Below are 22,576 nucleotides of genomic sequence, written 5' to 3' on the forward strand. Positions count from 1 at the left end.
TTACTGTCTCCTGGCCTCTGCACGGGGCGTGTTGACAGGTAAACCCGGAATAACTTGTCTGTTTTCACGCAGAGACAAAGGTGGCTACATACTAGTAACACTGCCCTCGCTTCCGTGAAGGCCAAAGCCCGGGGCTCCCAGCTCCAAATGCAGACTGGATGGATATTGGGCCCCAAGAGGCCAGGTGTACAGGCTCTCCAGGGAGAGTTAAGCTCCCGTTTTCACAGAAGGGCAAACAAGTTATGCATCGTCTGCTTGTTTTCCATATTCTAGCAGGCAGTCAACTAGAAGGAAGAGTGTCCCAAGCAGAGAGGAGATACCTGATAAAAACTGATGGTAGCCCTTTCTGAATTACCCAGGAAGAAGAATTTCCTTCTACAGCTTCCACTTAATAACAATAGCCATGGAACCCTGATATAGAAAGACCAGCACGAAAAATGGCTAACACAAACAGTTCTGGCAAATGAAGGGGCCAGTGGCAACGACATGGAAACTTCTCTGCCCAATAAGTCAGGTGCTCTTATGCTGCAGTTTCAGACTGACAGAGCCCCAGTGTTAGTTATCTGGCCACCACTAGCTGTACACCGCAAACGATTTCCATTTACTCATCACTTGACTCATTCATGGTGACAAAGGGAAAAACCGCGCAGAGATATGTATGATCAGCAGTGCTGTGAGGGTGTTTGGGAATTTCTCACGGTGTATGAACTGCAGACATCGTGCTGGATGGGCAAATAAAGGCTTTACAGAAACCCCGGAGCAGGTGGGCCTGAGCCTCTTCCGGGGGGTTCAAACCAACAGATGCTCTTGTTTAATAAGGACTCAAATGTCCTTTCTAACTACTTCCCCGACTAGTTGGGTGGACTAGCGGGGTGAATGCGTGATGTCTGCTCAGCGGTGCTTATGTAACTCAAGGTTTAGTACTCAATGGAGTCAAAGGCTGATAAGCCCCACCTCAGCCTCCACCTCTGTGGGAAGAGGCAGGGGGTATGCATGACGACTCTGGGAAGAGACAGCAGGGCCCCAAATCTCATTTCTGTGTCATCTTGGGCAAAATTTTTAAGCCACTTCATGTTATGTAAATCACACAATTTTTACCTCACAAAATTGGTGTGAAGTTTATGTTTTAAAAGGTAAAGTACAGTACCTGACATGTAACAGGTAATTCAGCTTTAAGATTCCAAGTACTTTTGGAATTAAAAATATGGCCTCAGTTAAAATTTAACCTAAATTGATCACTGGGCTAGCAACTGCAACCGCAAGCTATCCGTGGGCAGTGAAAAGTCATTTAAAAAATCCTAATGTTTAATATCCTAGTTTTTACTTCATCTAACAAAGTGTTACTGAGTGGCTGCCGGGCCGGCACCCTTGGGGGTAGTTCAGAGAACAGGACAGACAGGATCACTTTCGTCATGGAATTTATAGTCTAAAATTCACATTTCATGCTGAAGCAATTTAGAATTAGTGTTAATTTATTTCCAACTTTAAAAAATTTGAGATGAAATTCACTTAACATAAAATAATCATTTTAAAGAGGACAATTCAGGGGCATTTAGTACACTCCATGTAATTTACATGATATGTGCAACCGCCACTTTCATCTCGTTTTTCATCTCGTTCTGAAACATTTCCGTCACTCCCAAATAAAACCCTGTACCCATTAAGTAGTTTCTCCCCAGAGGAACTTAAGTTTAATTACTGGTATTTTCAAATCAACCTACATCAAATTAAGTCTGTCTTCTTTGCAAAAGTGTTGCTCTCAAACTGAGACATCTGTGCATTCAAAGAAAATTGAAACTCTCCCAAAATAATCAGTTTTCAAAAAAATTAATGTAAGTCAGCTTGTGGTTTCCCTTAGTGCACTGATTCAGAGGTTTTCAAAAAAGATGGTACTGTACCCCAGGGGGTTAGGAAATATGTGGGAGTGCGTGGGGCTGGCACATGACTGGGGGAGGTACTGCGGCCAAAGTGGAAAGGATCAGATATGCAAACGCCCTGGCACGGGCAGACAGACGGGCAGACAGCAGCACCACTCCACATTCCAACACTGGCCCCTCTGAGAACTGCACTAGTTATGCACTTCTTCAAAAAGGTTTGAGAAAAAGTGTCATCATCACCATTCATTCTACGTTAATTTGCATTTCTTATTCTTTGAACACCAATTTGGGAAATTTTTCCACATACAGAAAAATGAAAAGGGATTGATGTTACTCATAACTGCGACCTAAACTTTTATCATCTGTTGGCTCAGGCCATGGCATCACTGAGGAACTGGCCCCGGCCTGGACTGGGGGTGACTGAGGCGGCACTTGACGTTTTTAGTTAGCTAACGCTGCGCAGCTGTGGGCCATTTGCCGGGTTTCCCCCAAACACACCACCAAAACACAAGGGGAACTGACAAGAAACAGTACTGTTCGGACATGAAGGCAAGTGTATTACACATTTTTACTACCCCTCCTCAAACACTAACGTGTGAAATTCTGGCCTTTTTCTTTCTTTTTCTGACAGCAAAGTATAGCATCAATAATTCATTCAAAAAATAAAAATCAATAGAACACTTTTATTTTAAAAACTAGATACTAAAATATTTACAGATGAAATGACATTATCTGAGATTTCCTTCAAAATACTATGGTGAAAGGCAGTGGGTGGCGGTATAAATGAAACAATGTTTAAAATGCCTGAAGGTGGGGGTTTGCTCAATGGTTATAGAGGCCAGCGCTCATAACATCAAGGTCGCCAGTTCGATTGTCACATGGGCAAGTGAGCTGCTCCCTCCACAACTAGATTGAAACGACGACTTGATTTGGAGCTGATGGGTCCTGGAAAAACACACTGTTCCCCAATATTCCCCACCCCAAAAAGCATGAAGGTGAGTGACTGGTACATCATGGAAACCTCAAGTGAATCCAACATGGGATTCATTATATTACCTTCTTGTGTGCTTACCTGAAAATTCTAATAAAAAATTAACAAAACAAAAAAAACCCAAGTATATAAACACATATCTCAATAATGAAACTTATTTTCAATCTCATCTCGTCCTGTAAAATGAAGGCATTAACTGATCTGTTAGAACTCCTGGGAAAGAGACCACATGAACACTTAGCAATTCAGAAAAATATTTCAACTTCTCTCCTTCATTCCATCCATGTTCAGGTGCCCCATTTCTTCAATTGTAATCTTCAAAATCAGTGGAGGGACTGATTGAGAACTGGAGGAGACGTTACCGGCCAGTTGCTGAACCGGCATGATAAAGACGTCCTTTAGGAGAGGGTGAAAGGCAACCACAGATGGCAGCAGTTGAATTCGGCAGGCACAGGCCTGCCCAAGGTCAAACTGCGCGCCCCTGGTGGGGCAGAGACCTGACTCGACCCTCACACTCTTCTGAGCACAAAGCCAAGCTCCTATCAGAGGTATTAAATCAGAATCCTAACAGGGTTCTAGACAAGTTAAACAGAAACGATCACCTAACTGTTTTGACTAAAAACAAGCATAGAGACTCTTAGTAAGCTCAGAGGCCCATAAAGGAGCGCAAACTGCCGCGGCTCTTTAGCAAACAAACCGCTCTCACGCGGTCAACAGAAGTACCACACAAGTACAGCACACCTAGCGTGTTTCCCCGAACACGAGCCTTCGCGTGATGTTTCAGGATGACAGCCCCTGAACACCAGCCCTACTACGTCTTTGGAGCAAAACTTAATCTAAGACTCAGTCTTATTTTGGGGGAAACACGGTACTGTCACTGCACACTCCTGGCTACACACCGGGCCTATGAGAGCGTAACAACAGGAAGGAAAAGCCCTTTTTTGCCTTAAGCTCCATCCTCGTATTCAGAACCCAGTGGTGTTCGTGGGGTTAGGAACCTAATGATTTCAGTCTCCACACTGCTTGTCACTGTAAAAGGACACACTTTCTGTCGTCTCTTGCCGTCAGGAGTACAGGTTGAGCAAGGTGGGGCAAAGTCTGCAATTCTAGAAGACCGAGAAACACAACTTTTCCAACCAGCCGTCCCCGCAGCCCACCCCAGTTTAGGCTACGGACCAACTAGAGAGACACACACAGGCTCGTCCCTGTAAAGGCATGGATGACAGTTCCGCCATGGCTCAGAGGCCTGGGGACACGGCGAACACTGCAGGGGGACTTACGTAATGGCAACATTGCTCCCATCGATGACGATGTGTTTCAAATCCGTTCTTCCTGGCTCATTCTTTAGCTCCAGTTTGTAGGGAACTTTCAGAGTATCTCGAAACCTCTGAACCCCTGTAACTGACGAGTCAATGTGATCAGAGGCTCCTGCCAACCGTGTGTCAGGGACCGGAGGTAACAGCTGGGCCAGTGGCATCGGTGCCTGAGGAAGGGGTGGACAATTTGGCTTAGACTGCGGAGAGCTACAACATCCCAAACGGTTTTCACAGGCAGATTTCCTATTATTTGGAAGCAAGGGTTCTCCTTGCTGCTGCAAACCATTTTCAGGAAAAACTGGAATTCTGGGCTGGTGACTTGAAGCTCCTCTTGAAACAAAACTGACAACTTCTTTGGGACTTGAAGGGGCAACAGAGGGGGCAAGGCCGTCAGTTTCAAGGTCTATGTTACCCAGGTAGCTCGGATTTGAACTCCAGATCTCCTGTTTCTCTTCTACTGGCACTGTCCTGAAAGCACTGATTTTGCAATTTGAGGTACATGGTTTTGATTCTCCTTTGAATGGCAACTGAGAAAATTTTTCAACCATATTTTGTTGTGTGTGCGTTTGTGTTTTCTTTGGAGTGGAATCCATCGTAAGCTCATTTATGCTGCTACAAACACCTTTATTTTTGGTTTTGCTGGTCTCTGGATACACAGTACCAGGTAAAAATTCTCTGTCTTCTTGGAATCTCTTGTTTTCTTTTTCAATCTCCTCCAAGAGCAATAATGGTTCAGTGGATGGCCCATACTCCCTAATGACCTTTTCAACAATTTCTTGGGAATAGCCCATGGTTTTAAAAAAGTTTACAAGCATGTTGTATTCCATTTCCTCAGTAGTGTCTTTTACATCTGGACTTAAATTGTCAGGATCAGCAGAAGAATCGGATAGGTCAATGATCATGCTTCCAGGCAATGCCTTGCCATCATGCAAAAGCTCTCCCTCCTGAACATTTTCCAAAGAAAACTGTTTCTTAGTATGCCTTTCCTCTGAGTCAGAAAATCGCCTTTTGTGACAAACTCTGCCTCTGCAAAGTGCCTCTTCATCTGGGTTTAGGCCATTTATTGGAACAAAAAGTACATCTTGTGAACTAGAAAAGACTGTGTCCATTTGTTTTGTAAGCTCAGAAACAGGAGTCCCAGCGTTATTTCTTGCATCTTCCTGCAAAACAATTTCATCTCTGGACACAGTCAGCCCTGCGGCAGCATTCTGGGTAAACTCTGTTCGTTTAGAATCTCTGATTTCAATAACATCCTCATCTCCGGTTTCAAACAGATTCCCCTCGCCTAGTGTGAGTGTCAAAAGTTCTTTTTTCAAGGAAGTGGGCAGAATCAACAAGTCCATTGTATAATTGTCTGCACGGGCTTCCACAAACTGTTTAAATTCCCTTTTCACCTCTGATTCCTTCTGACTGTTGGGCAGGTTCTCGTTATTCTCAAAGAGCTTTACAAACTGTTGGATGTGACTCCTAGCCATGACCACGGCTTCGGCACTCCCTCTGATGCCCAGGAGACCAGTGTCCAGAACACAGAGATCGGCAGAGGTGTCCTGAATCAAGCTCTTCAGAAACAGGCTCTGCGCCCCAACAAAGATGCAGTGCATGGCTTTGGGGTAGCATTCTCTTTCTTCTAGTTCAGGTTCACAGATTCCTTTAATATATTCCTGTAAGGCAAAGACAAGAAATTAGATCAGTCTACAAAATCTCTTTACAACACGTATTATGTTACACACGTAATTACAAATGTCAAGCTATACAAAAATCAAAAACATGCTAGTAACTTTGGGGGGTAAGGCCATGATCTACATAAAGGATTTAAAGTAACAGATACAAATTGCTTAGTTGTTTTTAGAGGAATTGAAAAGTTGCAGCTAAGTCTAAAAGGCAACAATTTGTAACATTTTCAATACCATAGTGTGGGGGGGTTGCCCAGCTGCGCAGTGGGGATTGACAAAGCTGGATTTAATTATGCCTATAAAGAGCAGTTTTGCTAGCTACCAGTCATTTGTTACTATTATGACATAACGAAAAGATAAGATAATCAGGTCAAACAATGCACTCCAGAACAAACCTTGACTTTGGCTTCGCTATCATTGCCCTTTGTTTCCAGAGAAAATAAACTGATCTCTTGAAGGCATTAAAATAAAATAAAAACAACAAAAAAACCCCACAAGATCCATTTAACAAATGATTCTTTCCCAGCCAGCTGGAATAATGTATATCCTATAAAACTTGAAAAGTCTGTTTTCTAACACCAGACTATTGAAATGTGTACAGGAGCGCTGGCCAGTACTGCCACTCTGAGGTATAATGCTAGGGTTTCTGGTGAAGTCAAGTATTAGAGGCCTGAATGAGGCAAGAAAGGGACCTGGGTTCTTTAGCAATTAGGTTGCTGCTAGAGGCACAAAGTGGGAATCAAGCAAACGTGCACGCACGACAGGAACGTGGAACATACTTTGTTAATAACCTGGGCAATCGCCAGCTCCCAGGCCCAAGTCCCAGCCATACAACTGGTGACCTGGCTCAAGTTACCTAACCCCTCTAACTCCAGTTTCTTCAACTGTGAGAGAGGAAGTAGAGCAGTCTTAGGTATCCGAGGGAATTCAACGAGACAACAAATGCAGTTCTGACAAGTGTCTTGCACATACAAGTGCTTGCTAAAAACTAACAACTGTTACTTAAATCATTGGTGAAAATTTTCTGGACTGGAAATTTGTGAGAAATGAGCCTGATCTATACTTTAAATTACAATGCTACCCAACACGGTGTTATTTAAAAGTTCAACCTGTGCAGCACTGGTTACTCAATGAAGCTTTGCAAAGCTGCACCTGCTACTATATACACTTGTTACTAAAATGGCCACACATCTTCAGTTAGAATTGAAATACAAATGTGCACACATTCCATTTACACCTTTACAGGTACAAAATCCCTATGAATGGACGAAACACCAGGAACAGGAAATGTCAGAGGCAAAGCTCAGCCTGAAGGTATGATGTTCCCTCACGCTGTGTTGCTTCCTTGTTTTTAGGTAAACCTGGAACGTCTGTGTGTGGACTTGGTGGTCAAGATAACTCGTAGTGGAGAGAGGAGCCCTGCTTAGTACCAGAGCAGCCTGCTAGTCTGCAACATGGTAAGTGCATGAAACAAAGCACAGTAACCACCATTCTTTTACCCTGGACATGCAGGGGTTAAATACTGATGTCAGCATTCCCGCAAATCTCCAAACAGACAACATTTTGCTACCACCTGTTCTGTTGGCACTGTCCTGAAAGCACAGTAGCGTACACGCTGCATTTAGGTTGTGGTTTGAAGTTGGTTTTGTTTTTTTTAAACATTTACTTTGAGGCAATTCTAGGTTCACAGGAAGTTGCAAAGGTTCTGTGTACCTCGTCTCCGTTTCCTCCAATCATTACATCTTACATAATTACAGTACGTTATCAAAACCAGGACACTGTCTACATTGATACAGTTGTGTGTGGCTGGTTCTATGCATTTTACACATGTATACATGTTCATGAAAATACCACTTCAATCAAGAAACACAATTATTCCATCATCAAAGGTTTCCTACTTGTTACCGTACTTCCACCTACCATCTCTACCCGCCCCCCAGCAACACGTTTTCGTCACTACAGTTTTATGACTTCAAGAATGTTATAGATTTTTTTTCCAAAAAGGAAAATCTCAGGGTGGGAAAAAATAGCAGGACACTGGCTGAAAAGACGGTCAAGAGAAGATGCTACGTCCGTTAGGGAGAGGTGTAAAAGCAAGGAACAGAAACAGCAGTGGAGAGAAGATGATTGATGGGCTGAAGGACGTGTGGACAGAAAGGCATCAGAGCCAAACCTGAAACTGGACGACTCACTCCAAAGAGAAAATGGTGGCATAAAGTATGAGTTCACTTTATCTTCTATCAAGAGAAAAGAAACCATAAATCAACCCCCTCCCCCACCAGCTTGCAGTTCTTCCTACCGGGGTACTGTTAACACACTCCACTGGGAACAGACACAGGGAGTAGGGTACTTCAAAAGAAACGAGAAAGTTACTGAGTTCCCTTCAAGATGAGAAATGCCCAGTAATACTCTGGATAAAAACAGTTAACTAGCTAGATGGGAGGGGGGTGGGGATAAGGGGGCAGGTGATGGGGTCTAGAAAAGCCAGTAACCAAAAGATGGCCACGGGGTTTGGAAATTAATTAGGGGAATGTAATCAATAATGTTGTAAAGATTTTGTAGGGTGTCCGATGGACACTTGTCCCATTAGGGAGACGACCTCAGGGATGGTGTAGATGCCTGATCACTGCACTGTACACCTGAAGCTGAACAATAATGAATGCCAACTACAAGTTTGTGTGTGTGTGTGTGTGTGTGTGTGTGTGTGTGTGTGTGTGTGTACTTACAAGAAGCGGAGTACAGCATTAGGAATAGAGACAGTGGAAATGTAATGGCTGTGTGCGATGTCAGAGGGGTAGTGAATGGGGGAGGGGGTCCACACAGTGTGAGGGATATAAATGATAAACGTCTAAGTATTGCTTTGTCTTGTGCACCTGAAACTAATAAAAAAAGAAAAAAAAACCATTTAACTAAATTAAAATTAAAACACATTTCGCAATATAAGAGTAAATCAGGTTGTCTTCTAAATGTAGTACTTAAGTCAAAGACATAAAAACAATGTTATATAAACAGATTATACAGTACATGACTTTCAAGACTGGCTTTTTTTATTCAGCATACCGCTCTTGGAATCCATCTGTGCGCTGCACGTATCAATAGCACTGGGTACTATTCCATGATACAGATGAACTAGTTTTTCAACCATCTATCTACTGAGGGATATTATGGTGGTTCCTGGTTGGGGCTATTATTTATGTGGATGTAAAGTTTTCGTTTCCCTGGGATAAATGCCCATGAATGCAACTGGTGGTTTGAATGGTAAGGGTACGTTTGATTTTTCAAGGAACTAATGATATTCCAGAATGGCTACATCACTTTAATTCCCACGGGCAATCTTTGAGAAATCCAGTTTCTCCGCATCCTTGCCAGCATTCCATTTTGCCACTACAGGAGCACCACCTTATTCACGGCCAATTGTCATGGCTCCGCGACACAGGATCACCCAAAGCAGATGACCCTCCTTCTGATGTATTGTCACAAGGTCAACAGGAGCCTAACGATACATGACACTGCCTACGTCATTCACCTCACTTCCCCTTATCACGTAGGCACTGTGTTCTCTCACATCACAAGGGTGAGATACTGAGATTACATTTACATAACTGTTATTACAGTGTATTGTTGCAATCCTCCCATTTTATTGTTGTTTATCTTTTACTGTGCCTAATTTATAAATTTATCGTACACGTGCATGTACGTAGGACATTGAGAACTTCCTGCCTAGACAGGATCTGGTCCTCTCAGCAGCCCCAGGCACCCACTGGGGGTCCTGGAATATATCCCCCATGGTTAAGGGGGAACCACTGTATTTTTAGCTTTAGCTGTTCTAATAAGTGTGGTGTATCTCAAAATGGTCTTAGTTTACATTTCCCTAATGGCAAATGACGTTGAACACCTTTGCATATGTTATTTACCATCTATATTCCCTCTTCAGTGAAACATTTGCATATTTTTGGGGTCCACTTTCTAACTGGCTTGTTTTTACTGCTGAGTTACAAATCTCAACAGTAAATATTCTAGATATGACTTACTTATAACTTGTCAGATACGTGGCTTGCGAATATTTTCTCCTAGTCCATAGTTTGTCTTTTATCCTTTTAACAGGGTCTTCTCGACAGAAAAAGTTTTTAATTTTAAGGAAGGCTATTAGTTTATTGGCCATTTTCTTCATCATAGCTTAGGTCCAAAGGATGTCTCCTATGTTATCTTCTCAAAGCTTTACATTTAAATGTATGGCCCATTTTGAGTTGATTTCTGTATAAGATGTAAGGTGTAGGCCAGGATTCATATATTTGCTTATGGATATATAGTTGCTCTAGCACTATTTCTTGAAAATACTACCTTTTCTCTCTTGAACTGCTTTTGCATCTTTGCCAAAAATCAGTTGGCCATACTCATGTGGGACTATTTCTGGGTTTCCTATTCTGTTCACTGACTTTCGTTATCTCTCCCTTCACCAGTACCACGTGGTCTTGACTACTGTAATCATACAATGTCTGGAAATTGAATAGTGATTGCTCACTTTATTCTGCTTTTCCAAATTGCTTTTAGCTAGTTTAGTTCCTTTGCTTTTCCATATAAATTTTAATGTAATCTTGTTGAGCAACTGTGTTCAACTTGTACGTTGATTTAAGGATGAATGACATCTGCTAAATGAACATGGTATATCTCTCGATTTCTCTAGATCTTGTCTTCCTTTCATCAGTTTTACAGTTTTGAGCATCCATTCCTGTACACGTTAGATTTACACCAAGTGCTTCATTTTTGGAGTGACTGAACATGGCACTGTATTCTAATTTTGGTTTCTATGTTCATTGCTAATAAATAGAAATACACTTTTTTCTTTTCCTTTTTTTTAATTTTTTTTTTTTGGTATATTGATCATGTATCTTGTGACCTTGCTGAACCTATTCCTAGTTCTAGAATTTTTTTCTTGTAGATTCCTTGGGATTTTCTATGCAGATAATTATGTCATCTACATTTTTTTCCCTGATCTATATGTCTTTTATTTTATTTTCTTGCCTCACTTACTAGCTAGAACTTTCAACACTATTGATGAGCAGTGGTGAGAGCTGACATGCTTTGCCCTGTTCACAATCTAAGGGGAAAAGCATTCAGTCTTATGCCATTATATATATTAGATTTTTAAAAAAATAAATGTTCCTTATCATGTTGAGGATATTGTCTTATATTACTTTTCTAGTAACATGAACATGAATGGCTACTGAAACTTGTGAAATACTTTACTGTATCAATTGATACAAATCCTGTGATTTTACTTCTGCAGCCTGTTCATATAGGTTACTCTGATTTGTGAATATTGAACCAGCCTTGTATTCCTGGAATAATCACCACTTGGTCATGATGTATACTTGTACATGTTATAAATTTCCCTTTCAGTGGTGCGTTAGCTACATCCCACACATTTTGATGTATTTTCATTCAGTTCAATGTATTTTTAAATTTTCTCTTGAAATTATTCAATATTCAAAAGTGTGTTGTTTAGTTCCCAAGTATTTGGAGATTTTCTTATCTGTTACTGATTTCTCGTTTGATTCCTTTAGGTCAGAGAACACACTCTACGGTTTCAGTTCTTTTAAGTTTGTTTTATGGCCCCCAAATATGGTCTACTTTGATATATGTTCTGTGTGCACTTGAAAAGAATGTACATTCTGCTCTTGTCAGGTGAACTGTTCTATAAATATCTATTACAATCAGGTTGGTTAATGGTGTTGTTGAGTTTTATATCTTTGCTGATTTTCTGTCTAGTGGGTCTATCAATTCTTGAGAGAAAAATGCTGACATCTCCAACTGTAATTGTGGATTTGCCAACTTCTCCTTTCAACTGTTCCAGTTTTTGCTTCATGTAACTTGCAGCTCTATTGTTAGAATATGCACATTTAGCATTATGTCTTCTTGGTAAATTAACCTTATCTTTGTGTAATGATCCTCTTTGCTCTGAAGGCTACTTCATCTGACAGTAATATTGCTATGCTACTCCAGTTTTCTTTTAATTAATGTTTTTACAGTATGTTTTTTCCTCCTTTTAATTTTAACTTACTTGTATCGTTATATACAAAATGAGTTTCTTGAAGACACCATATAGTATGGTTACATTTTTTCTGACAATGTCTTTTAATTGGTGCTTAGACTATTTATTTTTAATGAAATTATTGGTAAGTTTGGAGTTAAGTCTACCATTTTATTTGTTTTCTGCTTGTTCCCTATTTTTAATTCCTTTTTCCCCATCCAACCCTCTTGTGCATTATACAAACATTTTCTAGTATGATTTTTATTGCATTTTTTACTCTTTATACACTTTTAAAAGTGGTCATGCTATCAACTACAATGTACATACTTTCACAGTCCACTCAAATTCAATATTCTGTCATTCCAAGAGGAATGTAAACGGTACCACCTGTGCGCCTCATGTTTTTTATTTTCCATATCTTATATTTTGAGATTGTGGGAAGCGTTTCAGGCCTGGGGAGAGACCTGCCCTCCCAGGGCTCTCGGACAGCCTGCTAGGAGCATGCCTTTCCTATACAGGTTGCCTGATGCAGGGCTGTGCCCCAAGCCATCTCACCTGAACTCACACACCAAGCCAATAGTTCCCCTGCCCTGTATCAAGCCAGGGCCGGGTAACAGACAACTAAGGACAGCACTGATGCCCCAGAGCCCACAGGAATTATCCAAACTAGCAGATCCTAAATGGTTTACCCTGCCTTGCCTTGCCTTTCTCCTTGCTCCTTCTTCTGCCTCCTGACCAAAACTTGATGGTTCGCCTGTGTCCCTGCGTGGCGAGGCATGCCCCCTTCTCTTGGGAAATGCAAGTAATCAAAATCTTCTTTCAATCGCACTGACATCTCCATGCCACCACTCACCACCTCCACAACTTAAAATCCCGTGGGTACAAATTTGAGAACTCTACCATCATACAGGTTCCTTTACTCTTGGTCTCTTTCCTCCCTTTTATGTTAGTGATCTCATACATTACACGTGCATACATTTGAAATCCCACCAACAATGTTATAAATTTTGCTTATAACCATGAACTCATTTTCTATATGAAGAACGTCTCTTAGCAATTCTTTTGAAGCAGGCAATAATTTCTCTTTAGATTTTCTTCAGCTGGACTGCTGTATCATGCTTTACTTCACTTTCATTCTTGAAGGATAATTTCCCTGGATAGAGAATTCTCGGTTAACAGTTCTTTTATTGGGCCACTTTTCAGCCTCCGTGGTTTCTGATGAGAAATCTGTACTCATTCTAACTGTTGTTCCCCTAGATGCTTTCAGGATTTTTAATTTGTCTTCAGTTTTCAGCAGTGTGGTTATGACGCATCTGGGTGTGGAATTCTTTGAGTTTATTCTGTGTGTGTTCACTGAGCTTCTTGAATCATGATACTTACACCTTCTGACAAATTTGGGAAGTCTTCAGCCATTATTTTTCACCACACTTGCTCCTCTACTCCCCTGTTCAGATTAGATGGCTTCTAGTATTCTATCCTCAAGTTCAAGGACTCCTTTCTGTGTCATCATCAACCCTTTAAAATTGAGCCCATCTAGTGAGTTTTTATTTAGGTTATTGTGTTTTTAAGTTCTAACCTTTCCATTTGGTTCTTCTTTATATCTTCTATTTCTCTGCCGCAGCTTTCTATTTTTCTATTAGTTTAAGAGTACTTGTGATTGACTGCCTGCTGTGGAATTTTTATAATAGATGCTTTAAAGTCTTTGTTAGCTAATTCACCATTTGTGTCATCTTGGTATTGGTGTCTGCTGTCTTTTGTATAAGAGTTGATAGTTTCCTGATTCTTCATATGCCATGTATTTTGTATTATATCTATTTTTTAATGTTATGAGGCTCTGGGTCTTGTTTAAACCCTATAAGGAATGTTGACACTTAGATTCAGGCTACAAGGTGCAACCAGCTGATTGGAGGAAAAGGGCTCTAAAAGCATTCTCCCAGTAAAGGAGGCTCAATGAATAACTGACACAAAGGAACATTTGTAAAATATTAGGAGTGTGTTTAAAGCAAATTTCACAACTACATGAAAACAGGGCAGATAAAAATTCCAGGAAAAATTAAAAGCTGTACGAGAAAGAGAACATAATGCAAAATAATATTTGGCTTTGCAGTGAGTAGTATTTACATAAGTCACAATTATGTTAACCCTGTTCCTTGCTTTAACTAAAAAGAATATATTAGTCTTCATCCATTCAGCCCACTATAACAAACACCAGACTGGGTGACTTATAAACAACGGAAACTTATTTCTCAGTTTTGGAGGCTGAAGTCCAAGATGAGGGTGCAGTGTGCTCAGGTGAGGGCACGTTTCTAGGCTGCAGACTCCTGCGTCCTGACTCGGTGAAAGAGGGAAAGCAGGTCTTTCGGCCTCGTGACCTCATCGCCTCCTAACGCCATCACACTGGGAGTTAGAATTTCAACATAGGAATTTTGAGGGGACACAAATATTCAGACCATAGCAACTGGGAAAACGGGGGTAGATTCCATTCATTTATCTTGCAGTGAATAATGCTTAAATTTGATAAGAAATAGTAGTAGTATTTATAATTATTTAGGTAACCATCAGAACAAACAGTTAAAAACAGTAAAAACTAGTTGCCTCTAGGAAGTTGTGGGGTAGAAGCAAGGAACTATTAGAAAACCTCAGAGGTACTTGATTTTTTATTTTAACTACATGCATATATTATTTTCATGTACTCCCTACTTCATAGCTTTAATAAAAAATTAAAAAGTAGATGCATAACATGGTGTGAAGCTGTATCAACGATAGCGGGGGCCCTAATTTTAAGTTTTGCTTGATTCTTGTTTGAGATAAGGAATCAGCGGTTATGAAATATTGTGAGTGATTCGCCTTTGAAACAAACATTTTCTATTATTTGTTACTTCTCTGATTAGTTTAATGGAAGAATATTCTATAAGAGCTGCCCCCAAACGATTATATCTGTAACTAATTAACTATATGATTTAGGATGTTCCCAATCCTGTACAACCAGGAGAAAATGTAAAATTAAACTAGATGCTGAGACAGATAACTGCAAAAATTAGTGAACAACCCTGATTTCAGTGTTTTAAAATACTTTATTTTTAAAAACAGTTTTAGGTTTCATGGCAAAATTAAGCAGAAGGTATAGAGATTTCCCACATGCAATTTTAAAGTGATAATCACAGAAGTCCCTATGCTTTTATCAACAGTAGTCAATTTTACACATTTGAACCTACAGAAAATACATAACTCTAAAATTGTCCATCTGATGTGTTATTTGCAAAGAAATCAATTTACTTTTCAGAGCTTATACAAGCCTTTCACAGCAAGTGATATTCTCTGAGATACATGCAGATACTATTTAATTATTATCTTTCAGAGAAAGAATCCAGTTCAGGCTGGATCCTCAGAGAAGCGTACAGCTCAGGACAGCACCTGCCTCTGAGTGTCACCGCTAGGAAGACCGGCAGAGAAGCGCCCAATACAAGCAAACACTCACTGCTCCTCAAATAACTAAAACTATTACTGCAGGAGTCACTGCAGAGTTTTGAGGAAGTTATGCTAATAGCACACAAAACTGTGTGCGTGTACGCATGCACCCCCAAAAGAAATAGATAATTATCCCTTGAGAATCAGACTCAATTTTTTGTTAATTTACTCTTCAGAATTACTAAGTAGCAACAATTGATTTTTATACCTCCATTCAGAAGTGAACAACCAAGTATACAGGTATACAGTATAAATTACCTTCGAGGAGTCGTTTGGCCATCAGTTGCACTGATAAGAAAGATTCTGTGGCTTCAAATAGCTATCATTTGCATTTGGCTGTATCTGCTACCTGAACATTGGAATGTTAGTCAAAAACCATCTACCTATCCTGTAATATTCATATTGTTACTTTACTCAGGCTTTTAAGAAAAAAAGGGAGGGGACATATACTAGATACAATAACTTCCCTTTCATATGGCAAAATGAATTTCTATCAGTCTACCTTCTAAAACCTCAGCTCTTCTCAACTCATAACATTTCACAAATCCAGAGAGAGCACAGCGAAAACCAGAAAGGGTCCAAGTGGTCATCCCAGACTCTGCAGGACTGACTTGGGGAAAGGATTGTAAGCAACACCGTTCACGATCTACTACCTCTTATTATGAGAACACTTGAGGGGCTTTGCCAGCTTGTCTCCCAGGTCACATGTGGTTTGAAGCAGCTGATTGAAAGTGTAGAAGGAAAAGCATAGGGTGTTACCTGCAAAGCACCCAACAGCAGATGACAACTGACAGCACAGGTTCAGAAACAAACTTAAGGAAGACATAAAGGTTAAAAACCACCGCAACTCGCGATCAGCTGTCCTGAGTGCAGCTCTAGCACACGCTGGCAGCTGCCAGGAGCATAACTGTCCCCTGGCACACTCTAACAGAAGACACTCAGGTCGCGCATACATCAGTGAGCAAGGAGAAAGCCCCAGGCAGGAGCTCTCAGTACCGCCCGGAGAGATCACTCCAGTGGCTCACACCAGTCTTTCTCAGCTGCAGCCACACACTGCAGTTCTCTACAGAAGATCTCGTCTAGTTAGGAGACTCTTCATAAATGGTGCTCTATGTTATCTCTGAGAAAAGAAAGTAAGAGGGTTGCCTGGTGCTTGCTTTTATGATTTCCAGACACTGCCACAGGACTCCTACAGAATATGTAGAAATTAGAAGCACCACATAAGCCTTAGAAAAATCAAACTTTTAAAAAAGTCTACAAATCGATAACAGGTACATTTTAGGTTTCTAGCTGGCCGTCTATATTAATAACACTGCTATACATTTAATAAGAACCAGATCAGCCATTTTTCCAATGCACTTCTAACGTTTGCTTTCTTTTCCATCTTTCTTCTCAGTCTCATTTCTGAAATGCCTACCAAGTTCTTCCCAGGAGGAGTGTGTCCTAAGTGCCCCACAGGAAGGACCTCCCGGCCCGCTCACTGAGTGCTTCTGGAGATAGGATCAGGGGCCACGCTCAGTACCTCCCCAACTCCATCTCTATCACATATCTGAAATTCTACAGTTTCCACAGCGACCAGCACTCCTGGATGTTGATTCTTTACGTTTACCCAAACACTGTCCGCAGGTCTGCAACTTCATTCCTGCCTCTCCTCTCACTCTTAATAAAAGACGGGATTTTATCAGAGTCCAGAGGCCAACATATGTGAATCTCTCCGACTGCCTCTGTTTTCACCTACAAATTCTACCTTTCCGGAATTCCTTCTTCCTTCTGTTTCAAAGCCATACGGCCCTTTCCCAGGCCTTGATTCACCACTGCCTTTTTACCCATCCTGTCCCTGTGTTCACGAACCTGCGTGGGCTCCCCGATCCCTTCAGCCCCACCGCCTGTGCGTGGGGCTACTCCATCTTTTCATCGTCACTTTCTGAAAAGGCAGCCCAAACTCCATTTATTTCACTGTCGACCCCCTGAAGTCTGTATTCTGCCCCCATTCAACATGAAACCACTTTCCTGAATGACAGCGAATGCCAAGCCGAGGCCCCTCCCCTGTCCTCTCCTAGCCGAGCTAGACACCCCTGACCAGCTTCTCTCCTCTCCACACTGAGCGACCCTAGTCGTCTACTACTTCCCATCTTTCTGACCACTCCCCAAGTCCTTTGCTGCCCTTTCCTACTGCACCTTAAATGTAGATTTCCCCAAGGTTCTGTGCTGGACCTGCCCCTCAATTATACTCCCACACTCTTCAAACTCCCACCCGAATTTTCACTTCTCTAGTCTTTCGTACTGGTAGGTTGCAGAGCCCGGGCACTTCTACAAGAGCCTCAAATTTTTAACGGTCCGGACCAGAGCTCACAGCTCTTCTTCACTCCACCTTCAGTCTAAGTTCCTTTCAATGAGACAGTCACCTCGATTCAAAGCTTTCTTTCCTTCTCTTCGTAGTGCAATCCTTCACACTTCACACAAATCTTGTTGCATGTAAACAATGGAACCAACTCTAAACCTTTCTGCTGCCAGTCTTGTGAGTGCCACCTTACTCCCTTGTATCAGTATTAAAGTCTGAAAGCACACCCGTTTATTTCACTTCCTGCCTAGAACTTTGCAGAGCTGCTCACTGCGAGGACCACACTCCAAGTCCTCGTCTGTGGTGTGGACTTCAGCAGGCTTATTTTTGCTGCCTAAGTTAACCTTTCCTTCCTTCCACTCTTATCCAAAAACGCATTCCAAGAATGGGGAAGGCTTCGTGGTGGGGGAGACATGTTGATCTGTTTTCTACACACAACAGTTATCTTATTATTTAAACAACAGTACTTAATACAACTTTACTAGACAGCGTGGGGACTGGCCTTAGTCACTTAACGGTGGTTCTCAAGCAGGGGTGATTGGGTCTTCTTTCTTCTTGGGGGTACTGGCAACGTCAGGAGACACTTCTGGTTGTCATGACAGAGGGGGTGTTCCCAGCACCTCTGGGTAGGGACCGTGGCTTCTGCTATGAGTACAGCCCCCACAACAAAGTATCCTCTGACCAAAATGTCAGCGGTGCCACTGTGGGGACACCCTGAACCAATCAATAAATGCCTAACAAATCCACATCAAAACAGGAATTAGAAGGCTGGGAACACTGGCTGTATTCCAGTCAAGTATCAATGGTGTGGATAACACTTTAAGAGAGAAAGTGGCCCAAATGACCAAAAAAGGATGTGTGTTCTATTTTAATAATCTGCATATAATTAAGAAAAATGAACAACTACTTCTAAGTGAGGCAAAAGGATGGCCTTTGATTGTAATGGAGCATCTCTTTGGCCCACCCAAAGATGAAATCTCTGGGAAATTAACCTTTGTTAATTATGTATAACCATTCACTATTGCGTACGGCCTGGACTGTGATGTTACATGTTAAAATGCAGATTTTTGTCCACCAAAGATGCCAATTATGTCTGGTAGAAAAGATACTCCCAAAGGTTATGATTTCACTGTTCTGTACGATATTAGCCAATTTGTACCTAATCAAGCAATTTTATACCACCACTCTTTTTTTCAGTGCTGATAAAAACTCATCCTCAAAGTCTGCTGGCATTTTCTAGAAACATGGTGATGCCGCTCCCTTCTTTCCTGACGGAAACAGACCCAATGACTGGAACCGAGGTAGTTACTTTGTGACCAAGAGAACTGGAGACCTTCACCCTGACAGCTCCTAACCACCACTCAACTTTGGATTGTTTATATTTACACTTTTTACTAAGTGAAAGGAAACGAAACTGCCAGGCTTCTGTTCCGGTAGGTAAATCCATTCCCTAACTGATAGAGATGCAGTGTCTGCATTAGCCTACCTACTATAACAAAGTAGTAACTTCATTATCTTAATTTTTAAAAACGTCAAGGTTGATAATGAAATATATTGTGAACTAAATGTGTAGGTTCAAAAACGGATAAGGATCCCAGGTGACTGGCAGACAGTTTCAATCAGAAGATGCCATAACCACAACTGACTTTCATGCAGAAAACTCAGATTTAAATTCACACAAGCTCTTATTCATCAGCTAATATGATTAATTCCATCAGCACTAAGGCGGAACAAAACCTCGAAAGTTGAAAGGAACCTCTTACAATAACAATTAAAATTGATTCAGTTTCTTTAAACAAAAGGATTTTCCTGCTGTTTCCATGACATAACTTAATTTTGAAAGAACAGTTCTTTAATTACTATAAGGAGTCCCCCCCCACACCGTAATTGTTTTTGAAACATAAGACCACTAACTATACAATTACATTAATTTAGTAAAAAGCCAACGCGGAACAAGCTATCGTAGATTTAATTAACACCCCGAAACACTAGCTGTACAGAGAGGGAAGAGGAAACGAGTCATGAGCAATCGCTTTACCCCGCTCCCGATACTCAGTGTGAGTATCCCTTATTTCAACATTCTGGTAGAACTCCAAAATATGAACCATAAAAAGAAACGGAACAAATCACTGTTTCTTAAGATGATTTTCACAATGGTAATGAGTTAAAAAATATCATTCTAGGAAATGCAAAAAGGCCACCAACCTCCTTTCTGGTAAAATCCAAACAAAAACTCTGCGCTCCAACTCAGTATTACATCTACGAATTATTTCCTCCATGACCAAGTAAGTCCACTGTTCAAGAGTTCATGACACCACGTACCCAGTTCTTCTAACACAAAAGGAATCGAAACAACACAGCGTTTCACTTTAACCTTCTGCAGTCAATGCAGTAACAGGCCAATTCTACCAAAACTGCATGTCTTTATCCTTATCCTTCTCTTCCTCTAAAACACAGAAGTCAAAACTCAAAGTTGGATCAAGGACAATCACCCTCTCTTCCCCTCTTTTTCTTTTCCTCACAAATTAAACGTGTACTGGACGGTAGTTCCCTTGGCGCAGCTTATCCGGTAACTGAAACATCACTGTTTAAGGCTGACCAGTCCTCCAAGCTCCTCCCCGTAGAAGTTCTCCAGACTGGTGCTCTGGGTAGGTCACTGGCTTTGCGTCATGGCCACCAACTGAGCAGCAGTTGTGGTTAGCAAATTCAGCACCCTTCAGTTCATGAAAAAACACTACAAGCAGCCAGCCAGGCCATTTACCTCCAATTCCCTGGGAGGGAGCTGGGTGACCTCAGTACAGGACTTCCAGATGGCTCACACTTCCATCTCCTTACCTCCTTACCTCTTTAAGACGAAAGGAATACTTCCACGTCACGCAGGACCACTGAGGCACCACCCCTTGGCCCTCAGAATCTACTTCCACGTCACGCAGGACCACTGAGGCACCACCCCTTGGCCCTCAGAATCGTCTCCAGAATCGCCCACATCCAAGATTCTGATTTCTGAAGTTCCTCTCCAGCTCCAACGCCAGCCTCCTCCAGGACTGACTGAACTTGTCCCGTCTGCGTGATTCCCCGAGTCTCGGAGGCACGCAGTTCATTATGTGCCTTCTGCCTCTTCGGCGGCCTCCTCTCCAGCACAAGCAGAAGGTAAGTTTCGTGTATTTTTGGACTGTCTTAACCCAGGTAAGATCGCCCATTCAGGACACCCCCTGGTTCCCTTCTGTCTTGCTCACTGGCACCTTAGGTTCCTTCAGTTCTCACATTGGTTTCACCAAAGCCCAGGGTGGGGGAAATCATCACCTACTGAGAATTTCTGGATCAAGTCACTATAAATTCATGCCATCTAACATTTCCTGGCCCTTCCATCAGTTCGTCCTTTTTCGTTCTTTTCCAAAGCAGCTCCTCTGCACCTGTCCTAACACAGCCCGTCTTCACCCCTCCTCGCTCGGCGTGACTGGCATCCTACTTTACTGAGACAGCACTACAGGCCATTAGGCCTTCAACTGCCCTCTTCTCCAAATAGAAAACAAAACAAAACAAACAAAACACATATCTTCACTCATCTGGTCTCCTACTATCTAAAGTAGAGGTTCTAAAAAGGCAATCCAAAAGCAAAATCTGCCCACTGAGATTTTTCTTTAGTATCCATGGTTTTTGTTTTTTTTATAGAACATGTATACTTTAAAAAGAACATATTAGGAAGGGGGTTTATCACTTTGTGAGAGGTGTAACTATTACATTGTTTTATACACCTGAAACTAAAAAAAAAAAAAAGGAAAGCAAACAGGAAAAAAAAAGAATAATGTGAAACTTTTATTAAGACATAATTCACAGCACGCATGGTTTTTAAAACATAAATGAATTGCCTCTTAAGAAAAAAGAGATTGCACACTGTGAAATCCAGACTCCTGGCTTCTCTCGGACCATGAGATGAGACATTACTGGCGTGTACCGTGTACCTGGCTACACTAAGCATGGGCATGTGCCTTCTCCCATAGGGCGCCAGAACCTTATTTCACCAGTTCCTTCCCACCAACTACCACTTCCCTCCGCTGGTCTCCCCACCTGGTCCCCGGGAGCATGTGAATTTGCAGCTCATGGATCTAAAGGAAGAGTTCCAACTCTTCTCACTGCCCAGGGCTGAGCTCTCTTCAGCCTCATTGCTCCCCACCACTACCTGACTCTCAAGATCCCAGCCAGCCCTGCAGTTGCCGCCAGGTCTCTGAGGAGGAGGCACCATCTAGTCAGCGCCTCCACTTCCCTCTGAAATTCAATCCACAACCTCCTCTGGCTTCAGGTCGGCCACCACTGGCGCCAGCCCCTCCCACTGGCCCTTCTGGACAATGCTCTTCGGGTTTCCCTAACTTCCAGACACTGCCTCTCTGGTCCTTGTAGTAATGTCACTTTGCTATGAAAGTTCCTAAATACCCCTAACTTACCGTGTTTCCCCGAAAATAAGACCTAGCCAGACCATCAGCTCTAATGCTTCTTTTGGAGCAAAAATTAATATATGACCTGGTCTTATTTTAATACAAAACCGGGTCTTGTGTCTTAAATATTAAGTCCGGGTTTTACGTAATATAAGACCCGGTCTTATTTTAATACAACATAAGACTGGGTCTTATACTAATTTTTGCTCCAAAAGACGCGTTAGAGCGGATGGTCCGGCTAGGTCTTATTTCCGGGACAACACGGCACATCATTACAAACCAGCAATGGCCCACACTGAGTACCCAGACTACGAGGTTTAAACACTGACAATGGGGCATTTCTTAGAAACGTACACTGACAGCATCACTTCTGTCTCAGTCCTGTCAGGACTCTCCACTGTCTGCTTGGAAAACCCATGCTCTTCAGCAGGCTCCACATGCCCATT

General features: G+C 41.8%; 1 protein-coding gene across 1 annotated transcript in view; it reads right to left on the reverse strand.

The window, feature by feature from the left end:
• Positions 1-22,576, reverse strand: part of N4BP1 (NEDD4 binding protein 1) — a 41,687-nt gene that overhangs the window by 16,015 nt on the left and 3,096 nt on the right. The window contains exon 2 of the mRNA XM_081031648.1: positions 4,149-5,845. Coding sequence (XP_080887774.1) covers positions 4,149-5,845 — 1,697 coding nt within the window. The remainder of the gene's footprint in view (positions 1-4,148; positions 5,846-22,576) is intronic.

The sequence above is a fragment of the Rhinolophus hipposideros genome, assembly GCF_964194185.1.
Source record: "Rhinolophus hipposideros genome assembly, chromosome: 21".
Taxonomy (NCBI): Eukaryota; Metazoa; Chordata; class Mammalia; order Chiroptera; family Rhinolophidae; genus Rhinolophus; species Rhinolophus hipposideros.